Consider the following 23,872-nt stretch of genomic DNA (forward strand, 5'->3'; position numbering starts at 1 on the left):
TATACCTTGCGTTACTCTCTTTGATACGCATATTCAACCTCAGAGAAGCAGAAAACCAGCAGCAGTAACCGGCATGGATGGTGATTTGAGTTCAGACGAGGCTGTCAGTCATTTCTTGGGCAGAGAGACCGATGAGCTCAGCAATATAATCAATTCAGCGAACGAACCAAGAGAACCCTACGATGACGAGAAAGTGCCCCCTCGTGAGGAAGATAACAACGGGAACTTATACAATTCTGGGAGCGATGCGTCTACTACGGATACATCCGGAACGAATGCATCCAGTCTCGAAAGTTATCGTCAAGAGGCGGAAAATCAAGCGTCAAAGCAACGCCGTGGGAGCTCTGGTACGATTGAAGATAGGACTTCCGGTTTACCCAGTGTAATGAGGACCGCTACAAACTACTGGTCTCCTAGAATGAAGCATCAAAGAAGAAAAGTCATCTTCCATTTCTTCAGAATTAACGCGATTCTGGCACTTTTTTGCTTCACAGTGTTTGTGATCTTCTGGGGGGCATCATACAATACTAAATCGTATTTCCATAAGATAAACTTCCTGGCTGTAATACAGGAAGATACTTTGGGTACGAATATGACGGACATCGTACCTTTAACTTCAATATTGCCCGCACTTTTAAGGAGAGTGCCCGGCCATTGGCATGTGCTGAACGACACCCAATTTAAGATCATCCACAGTGCTCAAACCCCAGAGCAGATTAACGAAAAAGTTATCGACCTAATCTACGACGAGGTATTTTGGGTCGCAGTGAACGTGAAGCCGAATGTAACCCAGGCATTGTATAACTCCTTAACATCCCAAGAAGAGGCCCCCTTCAATGCAACAAATTACTTCCAGTACGTGTTTGAAAGCGCGAGAGACCCTTCGAACGTGAAGAGTGTCATATTCCCAGTAGCACAGGGGTTGGAGACTATGCTCCAGCAAGTTTATGCCCTCGAATACCTGCCATCACTAGCAAGGAATATAAGTGCCAACACTTTGAATATAGAGAACCTGGCGTCTGCGGGGAAACTCAACTTTGAGTACTTGGATTATAGACCTTTTGCAGACAGGCTGCTGATGACTGTCACGCAGCTTGGCTGTGTCTATGCCATTGTCTTAACTTGTTTCCAGTTTCTGGTCTACAGTCCTTTGCATCTAGAGATGTCAGCTCTTTTAAAACGTAGAGATAGCGCTTACTATCGAATAGCCATTTCCTTTCTGACACACTTCTTTGCGTCTCTGTTCGTTTGTACCGTTTCCGCCATTTATCAGGTTGATTTCACGAAGGCGTTTGGCAGAGGAGGATTTGTCATCTTTTGGATGACTACGTGGTTGTTCATGTGGTCCGTAGGTGGTGCTAATGAGAATGTGATGTGTTTAATATTTGCCGGGGGACCACAGTACATTGGATTTTGGATTCTAGGGTTTGTTTTAATAAATATATCCCCCACTTTTTTCCCATTGGTTCTCAACAACGCATTTTACAGGTACGGGTACATGATGCCACTACACAACGTCGTGAGCATATATCGTGTGATATTTTTTGATTTATCTCGCGGGAAAATGGGCAGAAACTACGGTATTTTAGCTGCTTGGGTAGTGTTGAACACTATCTTGCTACCATTTGATTTGAAACTAACCAGGTACCTTATTAGGAGAAGACGGAGGAAGGAAGTTGAAGCAGAGGCTTCTACAAGTTGAAAAAACATGGCTAAATCACAAAACTGAATGTGGATGCCGTCCTGCACTTCCGAGGACACCTGATGTTCTAATTGAGGCACTATGGACTCTTGTCAAAGTGTTTTCAAACGTTCGTTCATTTCCTCAGATTTCAATAAAAATGACATTTTATATATTACTCTATTAGACGATGTTTTTTGTATATTATACGTTGGTAAACAATAATTTATTTATAATCGTGCTACGGTAACTTTTTAATAGAAACATTCAAACGAAATCTGCTGAAGTATTCACTAGCCTTATACGGATTGTCTATTGAACAGTCTGGCAGCAACGAAGGACTTACAAATTAAGAACTGAGTAATTCACAGGGGTTACCCTCAAGGCACGTGACCGTCAACCAATAAAAACTGTCCTCGAATTACTAGGAGTATAAAAGACAGACGTGAAAATTAGATGATTCTTCTGAAATTTCTTTCACTTTCAAGAACGACAATGTACTCTGAAGGTAAGTTTATGGTACGGTGGTGGTGCAATAATGAAGAAAATGGATTAAATTAAGAGTTATGTTTTGTGAACATCCTTAAAAAAGACGTGATGCATCGTTGTTGCCACCTCGTCTCCTCTGAATTGATCAGTCGTTGTCTCGCCGCGAAACGCTGGTTCACTATATGACACTTAACGTGTGGTACATGCTAAAGTTTTTTTAGAAAGACAAAACCTTTGCATGTTGCCTTTCCTTTTCTTGGTGACCGAACACTGATTGAGACGAACTACTGTTTGATCTTCCATCCATTTATTATAAATGGTCAAATTTTTCTTTTATACGATCTGTCACTTTCGATGGTTCAATGTCAATTCAAAAAGATGGAATTTCTCTTTAGAGATTCAGAGGCGTCAATATATCGAATGTTTCCACCCTTCCCAACTCTATCACCAGCTATCAGTGTATCGAAGAGGCTAGTCTTAGAATGTTGGAAGTGAACTGCACTACGATCAGCTGAATGGCTTCTTTTGGATTTACCTATTCTGCATTTCAAAAAGCCATGATATATTGAATTAGTACAGGCGTCGTAATCCAATATATTATAGTCCCACGAAAGTGTTTATTCCGTGAGTGCTTGCTTTGTGCTGTTGAGATAAGATCAAGGTTAAATTTACGATGATATTTTTTAGCCAATGTCGTCGGTGTCAGACAAAGGATGGTACTTCCTTATTCGGCTGTGACAGTCCATTGACTTGTAAGAGCGCTAGCCGGAAGGCTCGTTACCCTCCATCTTTTAAATTTCTTGTTTCATCAAAATTTTCCTACCAAAAATTCATCCAACATTTGTTTGCTTTTTTTTTCTTTTTTTGCTTGTGTAGACCATCGTATGATACTGTCTTGTTCCCATATACTCTCTGTATAGTAGTATTAATCATTAACAAAAGACCATTCGTCCTGACCTACAAGTTTGGTACGTGTCCGAATCAATCTACAGTATTATTTTGATCACTCGACTGTACAACGATTATGGTAACCACCGACGAGGGAATAAAAGAAGAAATTCTTCAGAACCCCGAATTGTACGGCCTGAGAAGATCGCATAGGGCCAGTGCACATTCAGAGCAACATTACTACGATGAAGACGATGATGAAGACGATATCGTTGTAACTAAATCAAGGAGAAATAGGAAAATTGATCACGAAGAGGAATACGACAGAGTGGATTCAGAGGAAGACAATGACGCACAATCGACCGAGGAAGGTGAAGATGACACTCATGACGAAGATGATGACGACTACGGGTACACAAAGAAGAAGAGCAAAATCGGGGCAAATAAGAAAAAACCCAAGCCAATTAAGGAGGATGACTTTGTTTTACCCACAAGATTTTCCTCTCGTAATAACAAAACGGTAAATTACAATGTAGACTATTCTGATGAGGATCTGCTTGAGTCTGAACTAGATGAAGATGATGATGATGAGGAGGAAGATGATAACTTGGACAATGAGGAAGACTATGATAGAGAAATGTCCATGACGCCCGCCTCTATGGTATCGGATAATCATAACATCGATATAGTTATTACGCATAGAATCAAGGAACAATATAATGAGCAGAAACCGGAGCTGAACAAACAGGTACCCAGCTTACATGATTGTAAACAATATTATGTGTTTTTTATCAAATGGGCGGATCAATCTCATTTGCATAACAGTTGGGAGTCTTACGATTCCTTATCGCAAACCCGTGGACTGAAGAGACTCGACAACTATTGCAAACAATTCATAATTCAAGAACAGCAGTTCAGATTGGATCCATACATAACGGGAGAAGACTTAGAGTTGATGGATATGGAAAATGAGCGAAGACTTGACGAATTCCGTGAATATTCAGTTCCTGAAAGGGTCATTGACAGTCAGCGTATCACTCGCGATGATGGGTCTTCAGAACTACAGTATTTGGTGAAGTGGTCGCGTTTGAATTACGACGAAGTAACTTGGGAAAAGGCCACCGACATCGTGAAACTAGCACCGGAGGAAGTGGCCCAATTTCAAAATAGAACAAACTCAAAAATCCTACCTCAATACTCGAGCAATTATGGATCAGAAAGGCCGAGGTTTGAAAAGCTGAATACCCAGCCACCTTTTGTAAAAGGTGGTGAACTAAGAGATTTTCAGTTGACGGGTATCAACTGGATGGCATTTTTGTGGTCAAAGAACGATAACGGTATCTTAGCCGATGAGATGGGTTTAGGGAAAACAGTACAAACCGTTGCCTTTATCAGTTGGCTGATCTACAGTAGAAGACAGAATGGCCCACATCTCATTGTCGTACCATTGTCGACTATGCCTGCTTGGCAAGAGACCTTTACCAAATGGGCGCCAGACTTGAATTGCCTCTGCTACATGGGTAACCAGAAATCAAGAGACATGCTCAGAGACTACGAATTCTACACAAATCCTCAGGCCAAAGGCAAAAAGAACGTGAAGTTTAACGTTTTGATGACGACCTACGAATACATATTGAAGGATCGTGATGAATTAAGTAAAATCAAGTGGCAGTTTCTGGCAGTGGATGAAGCCCATCGGTTAAAAAATGCAGAATCTTCCTTATACGAGTCTTTAAACAGCTTCAAAGTAACCAACCGTCTTTTGATTACAGGTACTCCATTACAGAATAACATTAAGGAATTAGCAGCTCTGGTGAACTTTTTGATGCCTGGCCGATTCACAATTGATCAAGAAATTGATTTTGAAAATCAAGATGACAAACAAGAAGAATATATCAGGGATTTACACCAAAGATTGCAGCCTTTTATATTGAGACGTCTAAAGAAGGATGTCGAAAAGTCGCTTCCCTCAAAAACGGAACGTATTCTTCGTGTCGAGCTTTCCGACGTACAAACGGAGTATTATAAGAATATTCTGACCAAAAATTACAAGGCCTTGACTGCTGGCTCTAAAGGCGGGCACTTCTCGCTCCTGAATGTTATGAGTGAGTTGAAAAAGGCCTCTAATCACCCGTATCTGTTTGACAATGCCGAAGAACGTGTGTTGGAGAAATTTGGTGGAGGTAATTTATCTAGGGAAAACATTCTTAGAGGCTTGATTATGTCCTCCGGTAAAATGGTGCTGTTGGATCAGCTACTAACGAGGTTAAAGAAGGACAATCATCGTGTTTTGATTTTTTCTCAAATGGTCAGAATGCTTGACATTATGAGTGACTACCTTTCAATCAAGGGTATCAATTTCCAGCGGCTAGATGGTACCGTTCCGTCGGCTCAAAGAAGAATTGCTATCGATCACTTTAACGCTCCAGATTCAACCGACGAGGTATTTCTTCTATCTACCAGAGCAGGTGGTCTCGGTATCAACTTGATGACTGCTGACACTGTCGTTATCTTTGATTCTGACTGGAATCCCCAGGCGGATTTACAGGCTATGGCCAGAGCACATCGGATTGGTCAGAAAAATCATGTCATGGTTTATCGGTTAGTGTCTAAGGATACTGTCGAGGAAGAGGTTTTGGAGCGGGCTCGCAAAAAGATGATTTTGGAATATGCCATTATCTCTCTTGGTGTGACTGATGGTAACAAGTACACCAAGAAGAATGAACCAAATGCTAAGGAGCTGTCCGAAATCTTGAAATTTGGTGCTGGTAATATGTTTACTGCAACTGATAATCAAAAGAAATTAGAAGACCTGAACTTGGATGAAGTCTTAAACCATGCTGAGGATCACGTAACTACTCCTGAACTGGGCGAGTCCCACCTGGGGGGAGAAGAATTTTTGAAACAGTTTGAGGTTACTGATTACAAAGCGGATGTTGACTGGGATGATATTATTCCTGAAGAGGATCTGAAGAAGTTCCAAGATGAGGAGCAGAGACGTAGAGACGAAGAGTTTGTAAAAGAGCAACTGAACCTGATGAGTAGGCGTGACACTGCTTTACAAAAGATAAAAAATAGTGTCTCTGGAAATGGTACGACTTCCAGTTCAGACTCGGAAGACGAGACGAGGTCGAAATCCAGGAGGAGAGCTCGGGCGAATAACTTGAACTCTATAGGTGAAAGTGAGATCCGCGCCTTATACAAAGCCGACTTGAAACATGGTGATTTGACTGGTAATTTTGAAACGCTCATTGCAGATGGCACATTACCTGTAAGGTCTATTGACAAGTACGAGAAAGTCTATTCCGAAATGATGCAAATGGCTAAAGAGGTTGCTGAAAACGAGGAAACAGCTAGAAACGAGATTTTGTCGAAGCTTGAAGAGGAAGCAAATAAGTACAGGCTGAAACTGAAAACAGGTGAAATCAAACTAGATGAACAAGAGAAAGTGAACCCGTTAACGAAACTTGCTGCTAAGAGGAGGGAAAAGAGAGTTGCATTTTTCCAGTATATGGGTGTCAAAGGACTGAACGCGGAAACGTTTGTTTCAAGGGCAGCCGATGTGACCTTCTTGAAGCAGTACATGAATCAAAACTTCAAACAAGACAAGTTGAAATTTACATTTGGAAATAGGCCCATAAAACCTGTTCAAAACTGGAATTGCGATTGGACGAGGGGAGATGATGAAAAGTTGCTTGTTGGTGTCGACAAATACGGTTATGGTGCTTGGTCACAAATCAGGGATGATCCATTTTTAGGTCTAACTGATAAAATCTTTTTAAATGAGCCACAGGGCAACGAAAAGAAGCCCTCCCTAACTGCTGAACCCAAAAAGGGTAAAGGTATTACAGGTTCCTCCAAGAAAGTTCCCGGTGGTATCCATCTGGGGAGAAGGGTGGACCATTTGATTTCTGTGTTAAAGGTAGGCAGCAAAGAGGGGTCACCAGTAACCAGTGTTCCTAGCAGTGCCAGCCACTCAAACGGGTCTGCAAACACAACTGCAACGAGTATATCTGATAAGTTCCCCACGGGCCCCAAAAAGAAAAGACCCAGAAAACCAGTTTCGAAGACGGCATCTCCTGCAGCGACAACCCCCAATGGCGACACCCCACCAGCATCCAAAAAACTGAAGCCTTTACCAAAGGGACCTGTTGCTTCTTTGAAGAACTCAAGACAGGCCACACTTAACGGGTCGTCTGGTAAACAGACAAGAGAATTGCCGAAGAACCCAGCAGCAATGGAAAAGCATGAGGTGGAATACGATAGCATGGATGAGGAGGAGTGTCGACACTGCATGAGTGCCGTGAGGGTATCACTACAGCGTCTGAGACGTGGAGGCAAGGGACTAGACCGTAAAGAATGGGCTAGTATTCTGAAGACAGAACTGACGACTATCGGTAACCATATCCAACAAGAGATGACCAAATCGACAAAAGTTAGCCCAGAAAGATACATGAAACACCTGTGGTCGTACACGTCAAACTTCTGGCCAGCTCCAGTTAAGAGTGCGAAATTGATCGCAATGTACGATAAAATCACGGCCCCCAAGGATACGGTAAATGTATGAGCATGTATTCCCACTCTATTTAGTGCTATTTATTTTCTTTGCAAATATAATCATACACATGAAGCGACCACGAAATCAAAATGGCTTCGTTACCTGAATAAGTATATGTCCTACCTGTATGCATACAGACATGTATACGCCGTATCACCTATATCATTGCTGACGACACCCTACGAAATCTCGTGCAAAATGAGAAATGTATTTTTTATTTTTTTGCGTTGAAAATTTTTCTTTTTTTGATCATCGAATTCTGTTCTCGCCTCTTACTGAAAATTTTTTTTTACTCGAAATTATATTTTGTTTGATGTTACTTTTAAGCAATTTAGATGCCACTTTTCAGTTGTACTTTAAAGTCAAATACTTCTTTCTGAGACACGTTTTCTGTTTCTTTTGTAACATTATCTTACTTCTTACTTTCGCTCTTATAACACTGTCTCTTTTGATCTTCCCTGAAGTACATTTACCAACTTTTTTTTAGTTACAAAATCCAAAAGGGCAAACAACGAAGCTTTGTTAGTCTCATCCAGATAATCTAGCTCTCGGATACACTATTATCATAGAAAAAAATATAAAAAAACGTATAAAACCTACCAAAAACCCAAAAAAATAATCATAACCACCCCAGCAACAATGTCTGATATAACTGATAAAACTGCTGAGCAATTAGAAAATTTGAAGATCTCTGAGGAGCAACCTCAACAGGAGGCCACCCCAGCCTCCACTGCTAGCTCAGAAAGCCAACAAGCTGGCGACAACGATGTCACCTCTACTTCTTTGTACGTTGGTGAACTGGATCCATCAGTCTCTGAAGCTTTGCTATACGACTTGTTCTCCCCCATTGGGTCTGTTGCCTCCATCCGTGTCTGTCGTGATGCCATCACTAAGACCTCTCTAGGTTACGCCTACGTTAACTTTTCCGACCACGAAGCTGGTAAGCAAGCCATTGAGAAGCTAAACTACACCCCAATCAAGGGCAAGCTTTGTCGTATCATGTGGTCTCAACGTGACCCATCTTTGAGAAAGAAGGGCCATGGTAACATTTTCATCAAGAACTTGAACCAGGATATTGACAATAAGGCTTTGTTCGACACTTTCTCCGTCTTTGGTAATATTCTGTCCTCTAAAATTGCTACCGATGAAACTGGGAAGTCCAAGGGTTTTGGTTTTGTGCATTTCGAGGAAGAGAGTGCCGCCAACGAGGCTATCGACGCTTTGAACGGTATGTTGCTAAACGGCCAAGAAATCTACGTTGCTCCTCATCTAACTAGAAAGGAACGTGATTCCCAATTGGAAGAGACCAAGGCCCACTTCACCAACGTGTACGTTAAGAACATCGACTTGGAGACCACCGATGAGGAATTCAAAGAGTTCTTCGGCAAGATCGGTACTGTTACCTCCGTTGCCTTGGAGAGAGGCCCAGATGGTAAATTGAAGGGTTTCGGTTTCGTCAACTACGAAGACCACAATGACGCCGTCAAAGCTGTTGAAGAATTGAACGGTGCCGAATTCAAGGACCAAGAATTGTTTGTCGGCCGTGCTCAAAAGAAATACGAACGTATTCAATCTTTAAAGAAGCAATACGAGTCCACCAGACTTGAAAAGATGGCCAAATACCAAGGTGTCAATCTGTTCGTCAAGAACTTGGACGACTCTATCGATGATGAAAAGCTACAGGAAGAATTTGCTCCATTCGGTAACATCACCTCTGTCAAGGTCATGAGAACAGAAAACGGCAAATCCAAGGGTTTCGGTTTTGTCTGTTTCTCTTCCCCAGAGGAGGCAACGAAGGCCATCACTGAAAAGAACCAACAGATCGTTGCTGGTAAGCCGCTATATGTTGCCATTGCTCAGAGAAAGGACGTCAGACGCTCTCAACTAGCTCAACAGATTCAAGCAAGAAACCAGATGAGATACCAACAGGCAACTGCCGCTGCCGCTGCTGCCGCTGCCGGTATTCCAGGCCAATTCATGCCACCAATGTTCTACGGTGTCATGCCACCAAGAGGCGTTCCATTCAACGGTCCAAACCCTCAACAGATGAACGGTGTCCCACCACAACAGTTCAGAAACGGCCCAATGTACGGCATGCCACCACAAGGTGCCCCACAAGGTGCCTTCCCAAGAAACGCCGGTGCCAACGCCAACCAATTCTACCAACAGAAGCAAAGACAAGCTTTGGGTGAACAACTCTACAAGAAGATCTCTGCCAAGACTTCCGATGAGGAAGCCGCTGGTAAGATTACTGGTATGATCCTAGACTTGCCACCACAAGAAGTTGTTTCTCTACTGGAGAACGACGACTTGTTCGAACAACACTTCACTGAGGCCTCTGCTGCTTACGAGTCCTTCAAGCAAGAACAACAGCAAGCTCAACCAGAGGCTGCTGCCCAATTTGAAACTGAAATTGCTCCACAACAATAAGGATGAGTTATTGAGACTGGTCTTATTCAGGTTTTATTATATTAGTTCATTTCTACATAATAGTGCTTTCCTGTCCTCTGTATATTATTCTCCTATCTTTCATTCTAGATAACTAATATACAACTTTGTTTTGTTTACTAACTTTTTTCGTAAGATCTTTGCTTAAGTTATCATGATCTGTTAAATCATCATTATTTTTTTTTAATCGCATAAAATATTGAAACCGCCAAACACATATACGCAATTGCAAGAATGGAGTCAAAAGGTAAACGGCTTTTGTGTAAACAGCATTCGCCAGAAACTGTGACTTAATTATCACTTTGAATGTTTGCGTTAAAGAAGTAGCATCAGAAACATAAGTGATAGTCGAGGCGCGTTGTTGTGGTTTCCTATACAAGGATATTCAAGAGCGACTTCGATTCTGGCTGACTTGTCGGATTATTTAAGCAAACATTTCACCGTTTCTTGACGTAATCTCAGTACTGAAAGTATATTCAATACACTATTGTGGTAAACCACTTGTCCAACGTTTGGTAAGTGTCTGCGGGAACAGAAAATCTCTATTCAGGGGAGTGACGGCCACCACATATCAAGAATGGGAGAATCTATCTCGGCACCAACAAAGATAACGGGCGGTGTTATATGGCCCGTACTACTTGTACTAGGAGCATCCATATCACTTTTGGCTTACTGGCGAAGAGACCCAAAGAAATTCATATCGGCAAACAAAACACAAAGTGCCCTTCCTTTGTCTCTCAATTTTATAGGATCCGGTATTGGTTGTGGACTATTTGCCGCGTTTCCTCAAATTGCAAACATTGCAGGTCTCCATGGTTTATTTGTATACGCTATTATAGGATCGCTGCCAATGTACCTTTTTGCATTTCTAGGACCACTCATTAGGAAGAAGACACCGAATGGGTTTCTTTTGACGGAATGGGTATTTCACAGATATGGACTCATTTGCTCATGGTACCTTAGTTTGTGTACTCTTCTAACACTCTTCCTGTTTGCTGTTGGTGATTTCAGTTCATTGAAAATCTGCGTTGTTGCATTGACCGGGATGGATCCTTTGCCAGTAATAATAGCGGAGGCAGTCATAACTACTTGCTACACGACCATTGGGGGGTTTGGGATTTCGTTCTTAACCGATTCGTTCCAGGTGTATATTGGCATTTCCCTGATGCTTATATTGGGATACGGTATTAGAGGTTACACAACTATTGATATGGAGAAAGTTGCGTCTGTCGGTCTGTTGAGCACCAATAAGCTAGGCTGGCAACTCGTCTATATTCTGACTATTGCGATTTTTACCAATGACCTATTTTTAAATGGGTTTTGGCTGCGTACCTTTGCATCCAGATCCGATAGGGACTTAAAGATTGCATGTACAGTATCATGCATTGTTCTGACAATATTCTGTATTTTTGTTGGAAGTGCTGGCTTTCTGGCTGTTGGAGCTGGACTTCTCGACTCGAATGACCCAAACTCAGGTTCTGCCTTCTTTTTACTGTTGAATGCGTTACCTGAGTTTTTTCTTCAAGTAGCTTTGATAAGTTTTGTTACACTATCGGTGTGCTCCTTAGATTCTCAACAAAGCTGCCTTGTATCAACGATATCCAATGATCTATTTAGAAATAAGTTGAAGATCAAATGGGCTAGGCTTATGGTGATCATAATAATAATTCCAATAGTTCTCCTAAGTTTATTCGCCGAGAATATTCTGAGCATATACATGTTTGTTGATCTACTATCGAGCAGTGTGATTCCTACTTTGGTTGTGGGGTTTATACCTGATCTGGAAGCTTACTGGACCTCCTGGGAGGTCATTGGCGGTGGATTCGGCGGCCTCTTTTGCACGTTCTTATTCGGAACATTCTACTACAGTGATTTCAAAGAGGGGGTCAAGTTACTTTTAATTTGGAATGGACTGTACGCAGAGGACTGGAGCACATTTGGTGCGTTTGTCACAGCACCATTAGGCGGGATTATAGTGTCCCTACTTATAATGGGAGTCCGATTATACGCCATTGAATTGTTTCAAAGCAGTTCAAAATTCAAGTCTTTATGCGTCATGATCGATAATGTGGCAGGATTAAGCAACTTGCACCACAAGATAACCCTTTGGAATCATGGCGCAACAATGAAGTTTAAACGTCAGGAACAAGAAGAAGACGAAATAGGGGCATCGGATTTCATACTAACCTCGCATACGCAGCCTAGCAAGACTGATCCCAATTACGGAAGCACTGTCGCGGAGGAGCAACTTCTTATAGAATTTGTACAAGACTAGAGTACATAATCTGCCGAAACTTCTTTGTAACAAATAAGATGGTGTAACCGCCATAGGTAGCGAAGGTCGCGCTTCTTTATCACGTGCAAATTATACGCGTCTTTCTTTTCTTCGTCATCTTTTTTTTTTCCCTCGATTTCGTCCAGGTGAATAAAATCAGAAAAAAAGCTTACAACGTTGAACAAACTAAACAGCTCATTAAGTTACTATGCGTTACCGTTCAACTTTATAATAAAGGGTGTATTTGCTGTAATATATTAGGTCATACTGCAGAGCGGTGCTTTTGAGAGTGGGTTTGTTTAGGGATTAACTAATTCTTTACAATCTGTTCATTTTCTCCCGCTTTGACAGGGACTCTATTGGTTTTAACCTACTTATCCAAATTTCATTGCATCTGTAGATCAACCAAGGTTCCACTGTTTGCTTAGACTTTTGGTTACGCGGCAAGATAATAGACTGTGCCACAGACCCGTTTTATATTACTAACCATGCCCATAGATAAAACTAACCCTTTCCAGGAAGACGTTAATCCCTTTGATAGTGAAGACGAATTTAATTTCGAACTGGGTGACGGGAATAGAAGTTCCCAGCATGCTAAAAGTAACGACAATAAAGTAACCTTTGATGAACCTCGTGATACTAGAAAGCCTCATTTAGATGAAAGCTTATCATTCGAAAACACAGCTGATGCAGATTCATTCGATGGCCATTCCTATCAGCAGACACCAGATATCGGTAGATTCAATCATAACGAGTCTGGGACGTTTGATGATATTGAATTGGAAAACGACAACAATGCCGAGACTCCGGCTATGAAGAGACTCCGGCTTGGCACCCAAAGAAACAAAAAAGGCAAGCCTCTTATTGGAAGGACTAAGACGCTGAAATGGGCGAAAGAGAATTTATATAACCCATTTGAAGACTTTATCAAAGAGGAGGATGCCTTTGACGACGCCGGTATGAAAAATAGGGCCGACGAACTCAGAACGGTGTACTACAACATGGATTTACCGGATGATATGCTCGACGAAGAGGGAAAACCTCTTGCTGATTATGCACGTAACAAGATTAGAACAACCAAGTATACGCCATTAACGTTCTTGCCTAAAAATATCTTATTTCAATTCCAAAACTTCGCCAACGTCTATTTCTTGATGCTGATCATTTTAGGTGCCTTCCAGATCTTTGGTGTTACAAATCCCGGGTTAAGTGCAGTGCCGCTGATTGTCATCGTTATTATCACTGCCATCAAGGATGGTGTTGAAGATTCCAGGAGAACTGTTTTAGATTTAGAGGTGAATAACACCAGGACGCACATTCTCGAAGGTGTACCAAATGGAAACATTTCCGCCGACAACGTTTCGATGTGGAGAAAGTTCAAGAAGGCTAACACAAGGCTACTCGTCAAGTTTATCGACTACTGCAAAAGCAGGTTTTCTGAAGAAGGGAGAAGGAAGCGCGCAATGCGCCAGCGGAATCATCTCAGGGTCCAGCATGCAAGAGCGCAAGGAGACACTGACATGCCACGTAATTCCTTGGACTCAGTTGGCAGTTATAGGTTTTCTGCTGAGTATGGACGTCCGTCTTTAGATGAGAACGGTGCAGATGGCATGGCAAATGAAGGCCATATTATTGATAGAACTTTGCCTCCCAGAACTGATTGTAAGTTTTCGAAAGACTTCTGGAAAAACGTTAAAGTTGGTGACATTGTGAGAATTCATAATAACGATGAGATTCCCGCAGATGTTATTTTGTTGGCATCTTCAGACAATGACGGCGCTTGCTATCTTGAAACCAAAAACTTGGATGGTGAAACAAATTTGAAGGTTAGACAATCCTTGAGCACCACCCTTGATATTAGAAATTCTAGAGATGTTGCAAGATCGAGGTTTTGGGTCGAAAGTGAAGGCCCTCACGCAAACTTATATTCTTATGAAGGTAATTTGAAATACATTGATACCAAAGACGGAGACCTGAAGAACGAGCCCATCACAATCAACAACATGTTGCTTCGTGGTTGTACACTAAGAAACACCAAATGGGCGATGGGTATTGTAATGTTCACTGGTGATGAAACCAAGATTATGTTAAATGCTGGTGTTACTCCAACAAAAAAGTCTCGAATCTCGAGAGAACTGAACTTCTCTGTTTTGATCAATTTCCTGATCTTGTTTATTCTTTGTTTCATTTCGGCGATAATTAATGGTGTTTCGTACAGCAAGCATCCTGCCTCTCGCGACTACTTTGAGTTTGGTATAATAGGTGGGACAGCTTCAACAGCAGGTTTTGTTACTTTTTGGGTTGCAGTTATTCTATATCAGTCTTTGGTACCCATTTCACTGTACATCTCTGTTGAGATTATCAAAACGGCACAAGCGGCGTTTATTTACGGTGATGTTTTACTATACAACGCAAGGCTGGATTACCCATGTACTCCAAAGTCGTGGAATATTTCTGATGATTTGGGCCAGATTGAATATATTTTTTCCGATAAAACTGGTACCCTAACTCAAAATATCATGGAATTTAAAAAATGTACTATTAATGGTGTTTCTTACGGTAGGGCATACACGGAGGCCCTGGCGGGTCTGAGAAAACGACAAGGTGTTGATGTGGAATCCGAATCTCGTCACGAAAAAGAGGGGATTGCTAGAGATAGAGAAATCATGATCAAAGATCTAATGCATTTATCTGACAATTCACAATTTTATCCCGAGGACATCACATTTGTTTCCAAAGAATTCACTGACGATTTAAAGGCTAAGAACGGGGAGGTACAACAGAAGTGCTGCCAACATTTTATGCTGGCGCTAGCGTTATGCCATTCTGTCTTAGTCGAAAAGAACAAGGTTGATCCCAATAGACTAGATATTAAAGCCCAATCGCCCGATGAAGCTGCATTAGTTACTACTGCTAGAGATATGGGTTTCAGTTTTGTGGGAAGTACAAAACAAGGTATGATCATCGAGATACAGGGTGTTCAAAAGGAATTTCAGATCTTGAATATTTTGGAGTTCAATTCCTCAAGGAAGAGAATGAGCTGTATTGTGAAAATTCCAGCTGCCAACCCTGAAGAAGAGCCCAAGGCATTACTGATTTGTAAAGGTGCGGATTCCGTGATTTTTTCAAGACTATCTACGAAGGCCGGTGCTAATGACGAGCAATTATTGGAAAAGACAGCTCTGCATTTGGAACAGTACGCCACTGAAGGTCTGAGAACACTTTGTATTGCCCAAAAGGAAATATCTTGGCCTGCTTACCAGAAGTGGAATGCCAAATACAACGCTGCTGCGGCTGTGCTCACGAACAGAGAAGAACAGCTAGATGCTGTCGCAGACGCTATTGAACGTGACCTAATACTATTAGGTGGGACTGCCATCGAAGATCGTTTACAAGATGGTGTACCTGATTCTATTGCTATTCTGGTTCAGGCTGGTATCAAGTTGTGGGTTTTGACCGGTGATAAGGTCGAAACAGCCATCAATATTGGGTTTTCGTGTAACCTATTGAATAATGAAATGGAATTATTGGTCATCAAGACGTCAGGTGAGGATGTTAAAGAATATGGTACTGAACCAAGTCAAATCGTGGACAATCTGGTATCAACATATTTAAGAGAAAAATTCGGACTTGGTGGCACAGAAATGGAACTTGCCAATGCTAAAGCTGACCATGAGCATCCAAAGGGTAACTTTGCAGTCATCGTTGATGGTGAAGCTTTAAAACTGCTTCTTAACGATGAGGATATGAGAAGAAAATTTTTGTTGCTTTGTAAAAACTGTCGGGCAGTACTTTGTTGCAGAGTTTCTCCATCTCAAAAGGCTGCAGTCGTCAAGTTAGTTAAAAATACTCTTGATGTTATGACCCTTGCCATTGGGGATGGGTCCAATGATGTTGCTATGATCCAGTCTGCCGATGTAGGTATCGGTATTGCCGGTGAGGAAGGCCGTCAAGCTGTCATGTGCTCCGACTATGCTATCGGGCAGTTCAGATATTTAACGAGATTGTTACTCGTTCATGGAAGGTGGTCTTACAAACGGTTGGCTGAGATGATCCCGTCATTTTTTTACAAGAACGTTATTTTCACCCTGACTTTGTTTTGGTACGGTATCTACAATAATTTTGACGGGTCTTACTTGTTTGAGTACACTTTCATTATGTTTTACAACTTGGCCTTTACGTCCTTGCCTGTCATTTTTCTGGGTATCCTCGACCAGGATGTCAGTGACACAGTGTCCTTGGTGGTCCCGCAACTATACAGGGTTGGTATTTTGCGTCTTGAATGGAAGCAAACCAAGTTTTTGTGGTATATGTTGGATGGGTTGTACCAGTCATGCATCTCCTTTTTCTTCCCCTATTGTGTTTACCGCAAGACGATGATTGTTACGAAAAATGGGCTAGGGATCGACCACCGGTATGACGTTGGGGTTATGGTTGCAAGTATTGCAGTTATATCCTGTAACCTCCACATCTTGCTACATCAATACAGATGGGATTGGTTCAGTGTGACATGGATAGCGCTGTCCTGTCTAGTTCTCTTTTTCTGGACAGGTATTTGGTCGAGTGTGCTACACAGTAAGGACCTATACAAGGCTGCTTCCAGGATTTACGACACACCCGCGTTTTGGGCTGTGTTTTTTGTTGGAGTATGTTACTGTCTATTACCGCGGTTCACGCTGGATTGCTGCAGGAAGTTTTTCTACCCAACAGATGTGGAAATCGTGAGGGAAATGTGGGCCAGAGGTGACTTCGACCATTACCCAACTGGATATGATCCAACGGATCCTGACAGGCCTAAAATCGTCAAACCAGGTAAGCTCGGTGAACATCCTGTGTCGATTAACTCTCGCGGCATCGAATTGCGCGACAATTACGGATTCGGGTCGGTGTCTCAAGAGAGTGTTTTAACTGAGGAGATTCCAATGAACATACTGAACGATGCGGCAGGTTCCCCCACGGCTCTGCGTGTCGAAGAGAACCGTCAAACTTGGGGGGACTCGCCAAAGGAGACCCAGGATCTATTGTTCTCCCCGAGACTGAAAGACGAAGGCAAGGGTACATTCGAGCCGCAGACGGGTTCTACTTTACGGCAATCCACCGTTCCGCAAAACAGAACGTCGCTAGACCACACCAGGGAGCAAATGCTCTCCAGCAATCAACTAGACAACCGATATTCGGTCGAGCGGGCCAGAATGTCCCTAGAACTTCCGGGAATCAAGAATGCCGAGGGTCTTCTTGATGCCAGAAAGAGTTTTCACCGCGATAGGTAAACGTACATAACGTAGAGATACACTGTAATATAGACACACATATACATGCTGGTCCATCAGCTCAAATGATGGAGGCCAAAACTTTTCCACGATTAACGGATGCCACCGGCGCGGACTCACAAAAGAGGGCTTAGATTACCTGTCCGCGTAATACATTACGAGCGAACTCCCAACCCTACGCTATGCTATTCTTAGCGTTCGTCGCTGTCCTGCACGACGCGTACCGCTCCTCCGCCCGCCATCACGTGACTGTATCGTCTCCAGCGATAGACGCCTCTCAGTGCCGTTAAAAAAAATCGAAAAAAATGGCGGTGAGATTCTCTCTCAGTATCTTGCTTTCGAGTTTTTCTCTCTTTCTCTCTTTCACTTTCATTGCAGATTGTGCAACGAACAGGTTTCGAATCTTTGATTTGCTCCTACACCAGAGGCAACGCCCACATTCACTGGCTTTAAATTGTTTTTGGATCAACCAGGCTGTAGATTAGTTTTGGATCCTGTGCATTTTAATATCCAAACAGACTACAATCAGCGTCAGGATCTTTATATACGGAAAAAGAGGTATGTTCTATTTTTGTTCTATATGATCCAGTTTTGTCAAGTAAAGTACCATTTTACTAACCCCCAGTCTATTAATTTTTTTGAGATGATTATGTTAGAAAATTATATTATTCAATCAGATAAGGGAGTGTTTCAAAATATTGAAGCCAATTTGTCATCTCTTTCGCTCTCTCTCTTTTTTTCTTCTTCCTCCTTTAAAAGTCACCTTTAGCTTTGACGATCTTATGCTTATTGTTCTTTTATGCCGATAAATCATAATCGAACTCAAGCTTCACCTTTGCATATCCAGAGTCTCTCTATTTGATCCAATTTTTTCAACCGGTAGATAATCTAATTGAACTTTTTTTTCTTTCGCGCGCTCTAGTATTTTTGATCCGAGTCAATTGGAGATATATCACACGTCAATCTTTGCTTTTCTGAGTGCGAACAGATTCTTAGACCAGGGCAACATCTAAACAGGGAAAATCACATACTCAGAGAAAAAAAATAATGGGACGGATCGGTGCCAACTTCAAACCAACGGAAAGTCCTCGATCAATGAAAGGACCGAGTACAGATTCAGTGAACAAATGGAAAATTCCACACTACTACAAAAGAACACCCTCACAAAATTCTCCAACAACGACTACTCCTATACCCGGGAATACGGATGTCCAAAACTCCCCAAATATAAATGTAATGAACAGCCCCAAAAAAGTGGTATTGGACGATTCAAAGGTTGGCGGATCGAAACCCAAAAAGGGCAAGAAAAAAAATGGCATGGTTTTCGTAAACTACACTGTGCAGGACGAAGAGGGAAACAAAAAGAAAACACCAACTGATCATGACAACAGGGAGAATGACCCGGTGGACGATACGACTACGACCATGAACACAAATCCCCATTCCAGCAGGAAAAGAATGTTGAAGATATTCCGATCTTCTAAATCTCGGGACTCCACACCAAATCTAGTTAGTCAATCACCTGCGGGAATGGCTGAAATTGAAAGATCAATATCAAGTCCAAGCTTTAATAAGACAAATTCTCAAAAGAACGCTCCCAAAAGATCTTACAATTCATTTCTGAAATGCCGGAAGTCGAACCACATCACTCCGCAGACAGTTTACTCCGATAATTTGCCAGATGATTCCCTGGGTACCGAAGTATCCATTGTGTTGGATGATGAAGTTGTCCCTATATCGAAGGAAGATCCGTCTTTGGTGAAACCATCGTTCAATATCACCCCTCAGATTGGAATACTGCCTAATTCTGATAGTGGTAACTTCCAGTTTTTTAATAATGAGAGGAGTTCAATAGGTAATACGGTAAATGGACAACCTCATTCAGGGGAGAACGTACAGGGCATGAATGTTCTCGGATCTCATTCTATCGACAATTCATCTCATACAGAATATCCGAATGTGTCCAATGGAAGGAAAATGACCACTATGGGGAACGTGAAGTCCCAGGTCTTTTCCATGCAAAACACTGATGACAATGACGCGTCTGTCGCATTTAACAAAATGTTTACAAGGAAACGTGCTAACACAGGAGGTTCAACGCCATCAATCGCGTCACCCGTTGCATCAATGAATGCAATATCGAGAACAATCGCCCAGAGAACTGCGAGCTCCACATCGTTATCTTCTGTTGGTTCGAGATACTCTCCTCTTAGAACGCAATCTCCTGCGAGGGCCAGGTCATCAACAAGAGCGTCGTCAACCCAACGTTTGTCCCGGGATGTCAGTTCGATATACAATATCAATGAAGTAATTGCTTCTCAGGCTAATGCTCAAGAGCATGATACGTACCTGGACTCCCAATTCAAAAAACGGACAAGCGTAATCTCTTCTCCAAGTCTCGGGAATGTGTCCAAGATTGGACACAGACGGAAACAAGAGTCTATTTCAGATACTCACGGAATTAATGCATACAATTCTTTCAACGGACAACCTGGTGATATAGTAGCTACGACCCCTTCAGCAAGTTTTGTTACTACTCCCTATCAGCCGCCGTTCCCAAACTCAACGGGGAATCCGATCTCTAGTGCATCCACGCCCAGTCTGTTAGACACATACAATATCAACCCATACGAATCGGTTGGAAGCGCAACAAGGCCAGCGATTAATAATTCAGAAAACGGCACGGTGCACTATGTTGAAAACGAAGGTTTGGCGGACGCCTTAGACTATCCCATTAATGCCGATACTGCACCCATCATCACTAGCGTTCAACGAAAGACTAATGAAACAGGACGTAAAAATGTGAAGCCGGTTCATGACTTCCACGGTCACAACCACTCAAGTAAGTCTGACACTTCTGGACTAGCCGAAGCTGACTTCAACCCAACTTTAATGAATGACAGCAGCACAAGTAGTAGTGGACTAGAATCTCTGATGACGAACTCACTTTCTACAACAGCGAGCTCTTCTACGAACAATAATGCACCACATAATTTGGATTTCTTCGTTGCAGCTAATAACGGGTTGTTTATTGGTGATAACTCTCCGGACCATTTTGGAAAACCAGAAAATGTGCAATCCTTCCACAACAACAATTCAGTTACTCAAGATGCTTGTATAGCTAACAAAGGCCACTTACAAGAGGACCAGTTACTTCAGGAAATGTGCATGGAGTTTGATTTTGAAAATCCAAACTCCTTTTTCCACGAGCAATCAAAGTCACTAGCTAGTCAGATCACAAGTAATGATGATCTATCAAAGTATCAAAAGGGCTCCGCAGTGACATCTGTTGGTAACTTGTCGTCGTCCCCATCAACAGTTGTTCCTTCCAGCGTGTATGGCTCTGTCAGTAACGTTTCGTTGGAAACACAAGACGAATCACAATCGCATTCTTTCATGAGCTGGGACCACCCTGCAATGAGATCACATAACAGCAACGTTACCAACACTACTATAGAAGACTCCAACTCCAAACGCATCAACAAGGACATCGGCGACCTTTCACACTTTGGAATTCATCCTTACCATCACAAGTAGCAGAGAGATGGCCAGGCAGTGAGACTTCCAGTATCAGAGCACCGGAGATATCACAGTCGTGACATGAGGGAGAGGAAGCGGAGGGCCGTTCCAACCTCTTCATGGAAAATACTAACGAACGGATGACGGTAAAATATTACTGACAAACACAATTATGATAAAACAACAACTAAACTAGCATGTAGAAAGACAATTAGTGGTTATACTACTTATTTCTTCTTTTTTATAACGTATAAAATGCATCGAAGTAGAGCTGCTACATATATATAAATATATAGGTGCATACCAAGGTATACGTTGACGGTAAGAAAGGCGGTGTCTATCTTCTTTACCTATAGTGGATAGCCACCTACAAGACAAAGTCGTTTATGATTGACTTAATATGCTCTAGCAATTGAGTTTCAGTGCCCGATGGGTTATCGAGCTGCCATTTTATTGCCTCATCGTTGATTTTCCCCATCCAGGGACCTGGCCGCATCTCGAGTTCCTTCTGCAACCTTTTCCCATCGACTAGCGGTTTCAAGTCATGGCAGTTATCCAAGTGTTCCGCATGTATTATGGAAAAGAAGTTGTTATATTCCGATATGATGTTTGCTCTCAGTTTGGTTATCCCGTCAGCCTCCAAGTATTCTGTGACCAATGCGACGTAGTGGGCAAGTTCCCAGTGACCCTTGAAAGTTCTCATGAACAGTCCAATATCGGACCGTGAAATGCTATTTGGATTTAGAGTATATTTTGTCACCATATGGCTGTACTGTGCTATGGCGGCAACCGCTTGAGACACGATAACGGCGTCCGATTTGGCAATTTTCAAACCATCCCGCACCACTGCTTCCACGAAGGGTATTGTGTTATTCATTTTCTTCTTGGGGAAGGCAACGATATCGAATTCTTTGAACGGCGTCAAGCTCGAAGCGAGAAAGAAATTTTGTTTGAAGTTGGCGTCTTGCTGGATCTTGGTGTTCAATGAGGGAATCAAATCGAGCATAGTATGGTACTGTTCTATAAACTGTTTCATGTGTTTGTTCAACTTACCGTCTTTGTAGATGGCGTCGATCTCGTTCATGGACTTGAGATGGTTTCTATTGTGTTCTATGACCGAGTCCGTACAATGCCAAAAGAAGATCACGTTCTCGAGATGTGTCCGCTGGATGAGTTCCCACCCAATGAGCGGGTTTGGTCCCAGCAAGATTTTCTCCATCTCTACACCTACTCTCTCCCTTGATATCTTTGAGTAAAAAGCGTTATTAATCTCTGCGTCTGCCATTTCCTTCAACACGTCAGGTTGGATTGTAAATTTGAACCTGGATGCAAATCTGATCAGTCTTAGTACACGGAGAGGATCATCAAGAAATGTCTTTCTAGGTGGTAATGGAGTTCTGAGAACGCCGTCTTGCAAATCTTGCAACCCTCTCTTTGTGAAATCCTCGATATTTTCAGTCTGTATATTGTAGAAAAGCGCGTTCAAAGTGGCATCTCTCCTTAGGGCGTCCTCCTCCGGTGTACCAAAATTAACCACTGGTATCCTGGACAACTCTGTGTACTCCTCTGATCTGAGGTTAACGAAATCGACCTCGACCCCAAACAGTTTCGTTGTTGCCGTTTCCAAATGCTTCGATTTCTCTGGGTTTTTATCGATCTTGTGCACAGAATGTGGCTTCACACCGTACTTAGCGTAGTTTTCCGTCAGATACTGATTAAGTCCCTGAGCAAAACTTTCCCCCGACATGTTATTTATAGCGATATCCAGGTCGTGAGACCCCTGCCCAAGCAACTTATCCCGGACCCACCCTCCAGTGATCCTCAAGACGAGAGGATCATCCGCATGTTTTGAGTTGTACCTGTTACAGTAATCCTTGAGAAGATTACAAATCTCGTGTTCAGTCTTATTAAGTATCAGTTTCGGAGGCACTCTTGCCCTAAGCGGACTCTTCGACCCGCCCGTCGGGTCCTCAACCACAATACTGTGAACCAGTCTGTGTGCCATACCGAACGCTCGACAATTGACCCGTCTCACAGAGTACAAAATGCCCAATGCTCGACATTCCATTTCTTCTTGTACCTCACTCTTCGCTCATCATACAACGCAGCGGCGAAGAAAACCTGCACTAAAACTTCAAAAGAAGAGAAAAAAAACTTGAATGTCCCAATGGTGGCTTTTGCGTCCGGACACAAACAAACCCTAAAACAGAAAATTGAAAAAAAAGTTAGGGCTTCGCACCCTCTCGAGAAAAAAAAACGTTCGGAAGCCCTAACTCAGTCGCCCAAGCCCTAAGCGACGATCATCCCGACTCTGAGCTCCACTAGTTTCCTCATTGGGACATTGCAGAGATACCGGAAGAACGCAGAGAAACCCGCGCAGAGCAAACGCAACACAGTCTTTCCTGCAGGAAAGAAAACAGACTGACTCCCCGTTTCTTTTTTCTTCCACATGCATACCTGAATTGCTTTTTTCCCCACTTCGCCCCCCTAATCCGCCGCCCCCCCGGCGTTTTCTGGGCCCCGCCGCAACGAAAAAAAGGGGATGCCCTTTATTTCTTCGCGCTCTGCATCTGGACTATTTCATTTCTTTTTTCCCTGCGCCCGCCGTCCCAAAGGGGAAATTTGCGGTGCAAAAAAAAATCTGCGGAAAAAAAAGAAACAAAAAAAAATTTTAGGGTCGAAAAACAGGACGAAAAAAAATAAGCACCACTCACCCTTGTAGAAGAAGAGACAGACGCCTTTTT

The 23,872-nt window shown here is 42.5% G+C and overlaps 7 protein-coding genes across 7 annotated transcripts; 6 read left to right on the plus strand and 1 right to left on the minus strand.

Moving 5' to 3' along the window:
* Window positions 1-73: 73 nt before the first annotated feature.
* Window positions 74-1,702, plus strand: KNAG0G01790 (SNG1 family protein; the record flags this gene model as incomplete). Its single annotated transcript, XM_022609048.1, has 1 exon — window positions 74-1,702. The coding sequence occupies one exon, from the start codon at window positions 74-76 to the stop codon at window positions 1,700-1,702; it is 1,629 nt and encodes a 542-aa protein (XP_022465483.1).
* Window positions 1,703-3,194: 1,492 nt separating this feature from the next.
* On the plus strand, window positions 3,195-7,625 carry CHD1 (chromatin-remodeling ATPase CHD1; the record flags this gene model as incomplete). Its single annotated transcript, XM_022609049.1, has 1 exon — window positions 3,195-7,625. One exon carries the CDS (start codon window positions 3,195-3,197, stop codon window positions 7,623-7,625), a length of 4,431 nt encoding a protein of 1,476 aa, XP_022465484.1.
* A 630-nt stretch (window positions 7,626-8,255) lies between these two features.
* PAB1 (polyadenylate-binding protein) lies at window positions 8,256-10,046 on the plus strand (the record flags this gene model as incomplete). The annotated part of the gene is made up of 1 exon (XM_022609050.1): window positions 8,256-10,046. One exon carries the CDS (start codon window positions 8,256-8,258, stop codon window positions 10,044-10,046), a length of 1,791 nt encoding a protein of 596 aa, XP_022465485.1.
* Window positions 10,047-10,641: 595 nt separating this feature from the next.
* On the plus strand, window positions 10,642-12,339 carry KNAG0G01820 (uncharacterized protein; the record flags this gene model as incomplete). The annotated part of the gene is made up of 1 exon (XM_022609051.1): window positions 10,642-12,339. One exon carries the CDS (start codon window positions 10,642-10,644, stop codon window positions 12,337-12,339), a length of 1,698 nt encoding a protein of 565 aa, XP_022465486.1.
* A 488-nt stretch (window positions 12,340-12,827) lies between these two features.
* On the plus strand, window positions 12,828-17,609 carry DNF1 (aminophospholipid-translocating P4-type ATPase DNF1; the record flags this gene model as incomplete). Its single annotated transcript, XM_022609053.1, has 1 exon — window positions 12,828-17,609. The coding sequence occupies one exon, from the start codon at window positions 12,828-12,830 to the stop codon at window positions 17,607-17,609; it is 4,782 nt and encodes a 1,593-aa protein (XP_022465487.1).
* Window positions 17,610-18,656: 1,047 nt separating this feature from the next.
* On the plus strand, window positions 18,657-21,146 carry BCK2 (Bck2p; the record flags this gene model as incomplete). The annotated part of the gene is made up of 1 exon (XM_022609054.1): window positions 18,657-21,146. One exon carries the CDS (start codon window positions 18,657-18,659, stop codon window positions 21,144-21,146), a length of 2,490 nt encoding a protein of 829 aa, XP_022465488.1.
* Window positions 21,147-21,495: 349 nt separating this feature from the next.
* Window positions 21,496-23,196, minus strand: CCA1 (tRNA adenylyltransferase; the record flags this gene model as incomplete). The annotated part of the gene is made up of 1 exon (XM_022609055.1): window positions 21,496-23,196. The coding sequence occupies one exon, from the start codon at window positions 23,194-23,196 to the stop codon at window positions 21,496-21,498; it is 1,701 nt and encodes a 566-aa protein (XP_022465489.1).
* Window positions 23,197-23,872: the final 676 nt, after the last annotated feature.

This window comes from Huiozyma naganishii, chromosome 7, assembly GCF_000348985.1.
Source record: "Huiozyma naganishii CBS 8797 chromosome 7, complete genome".
Lineage (NCBI taxonomy): Eukaryota > Fungi > Ascomycota > Saccharomycetes > Saccharomycetales > Saccharomycetaceae > Huiozyma > Huiozyma naganishii.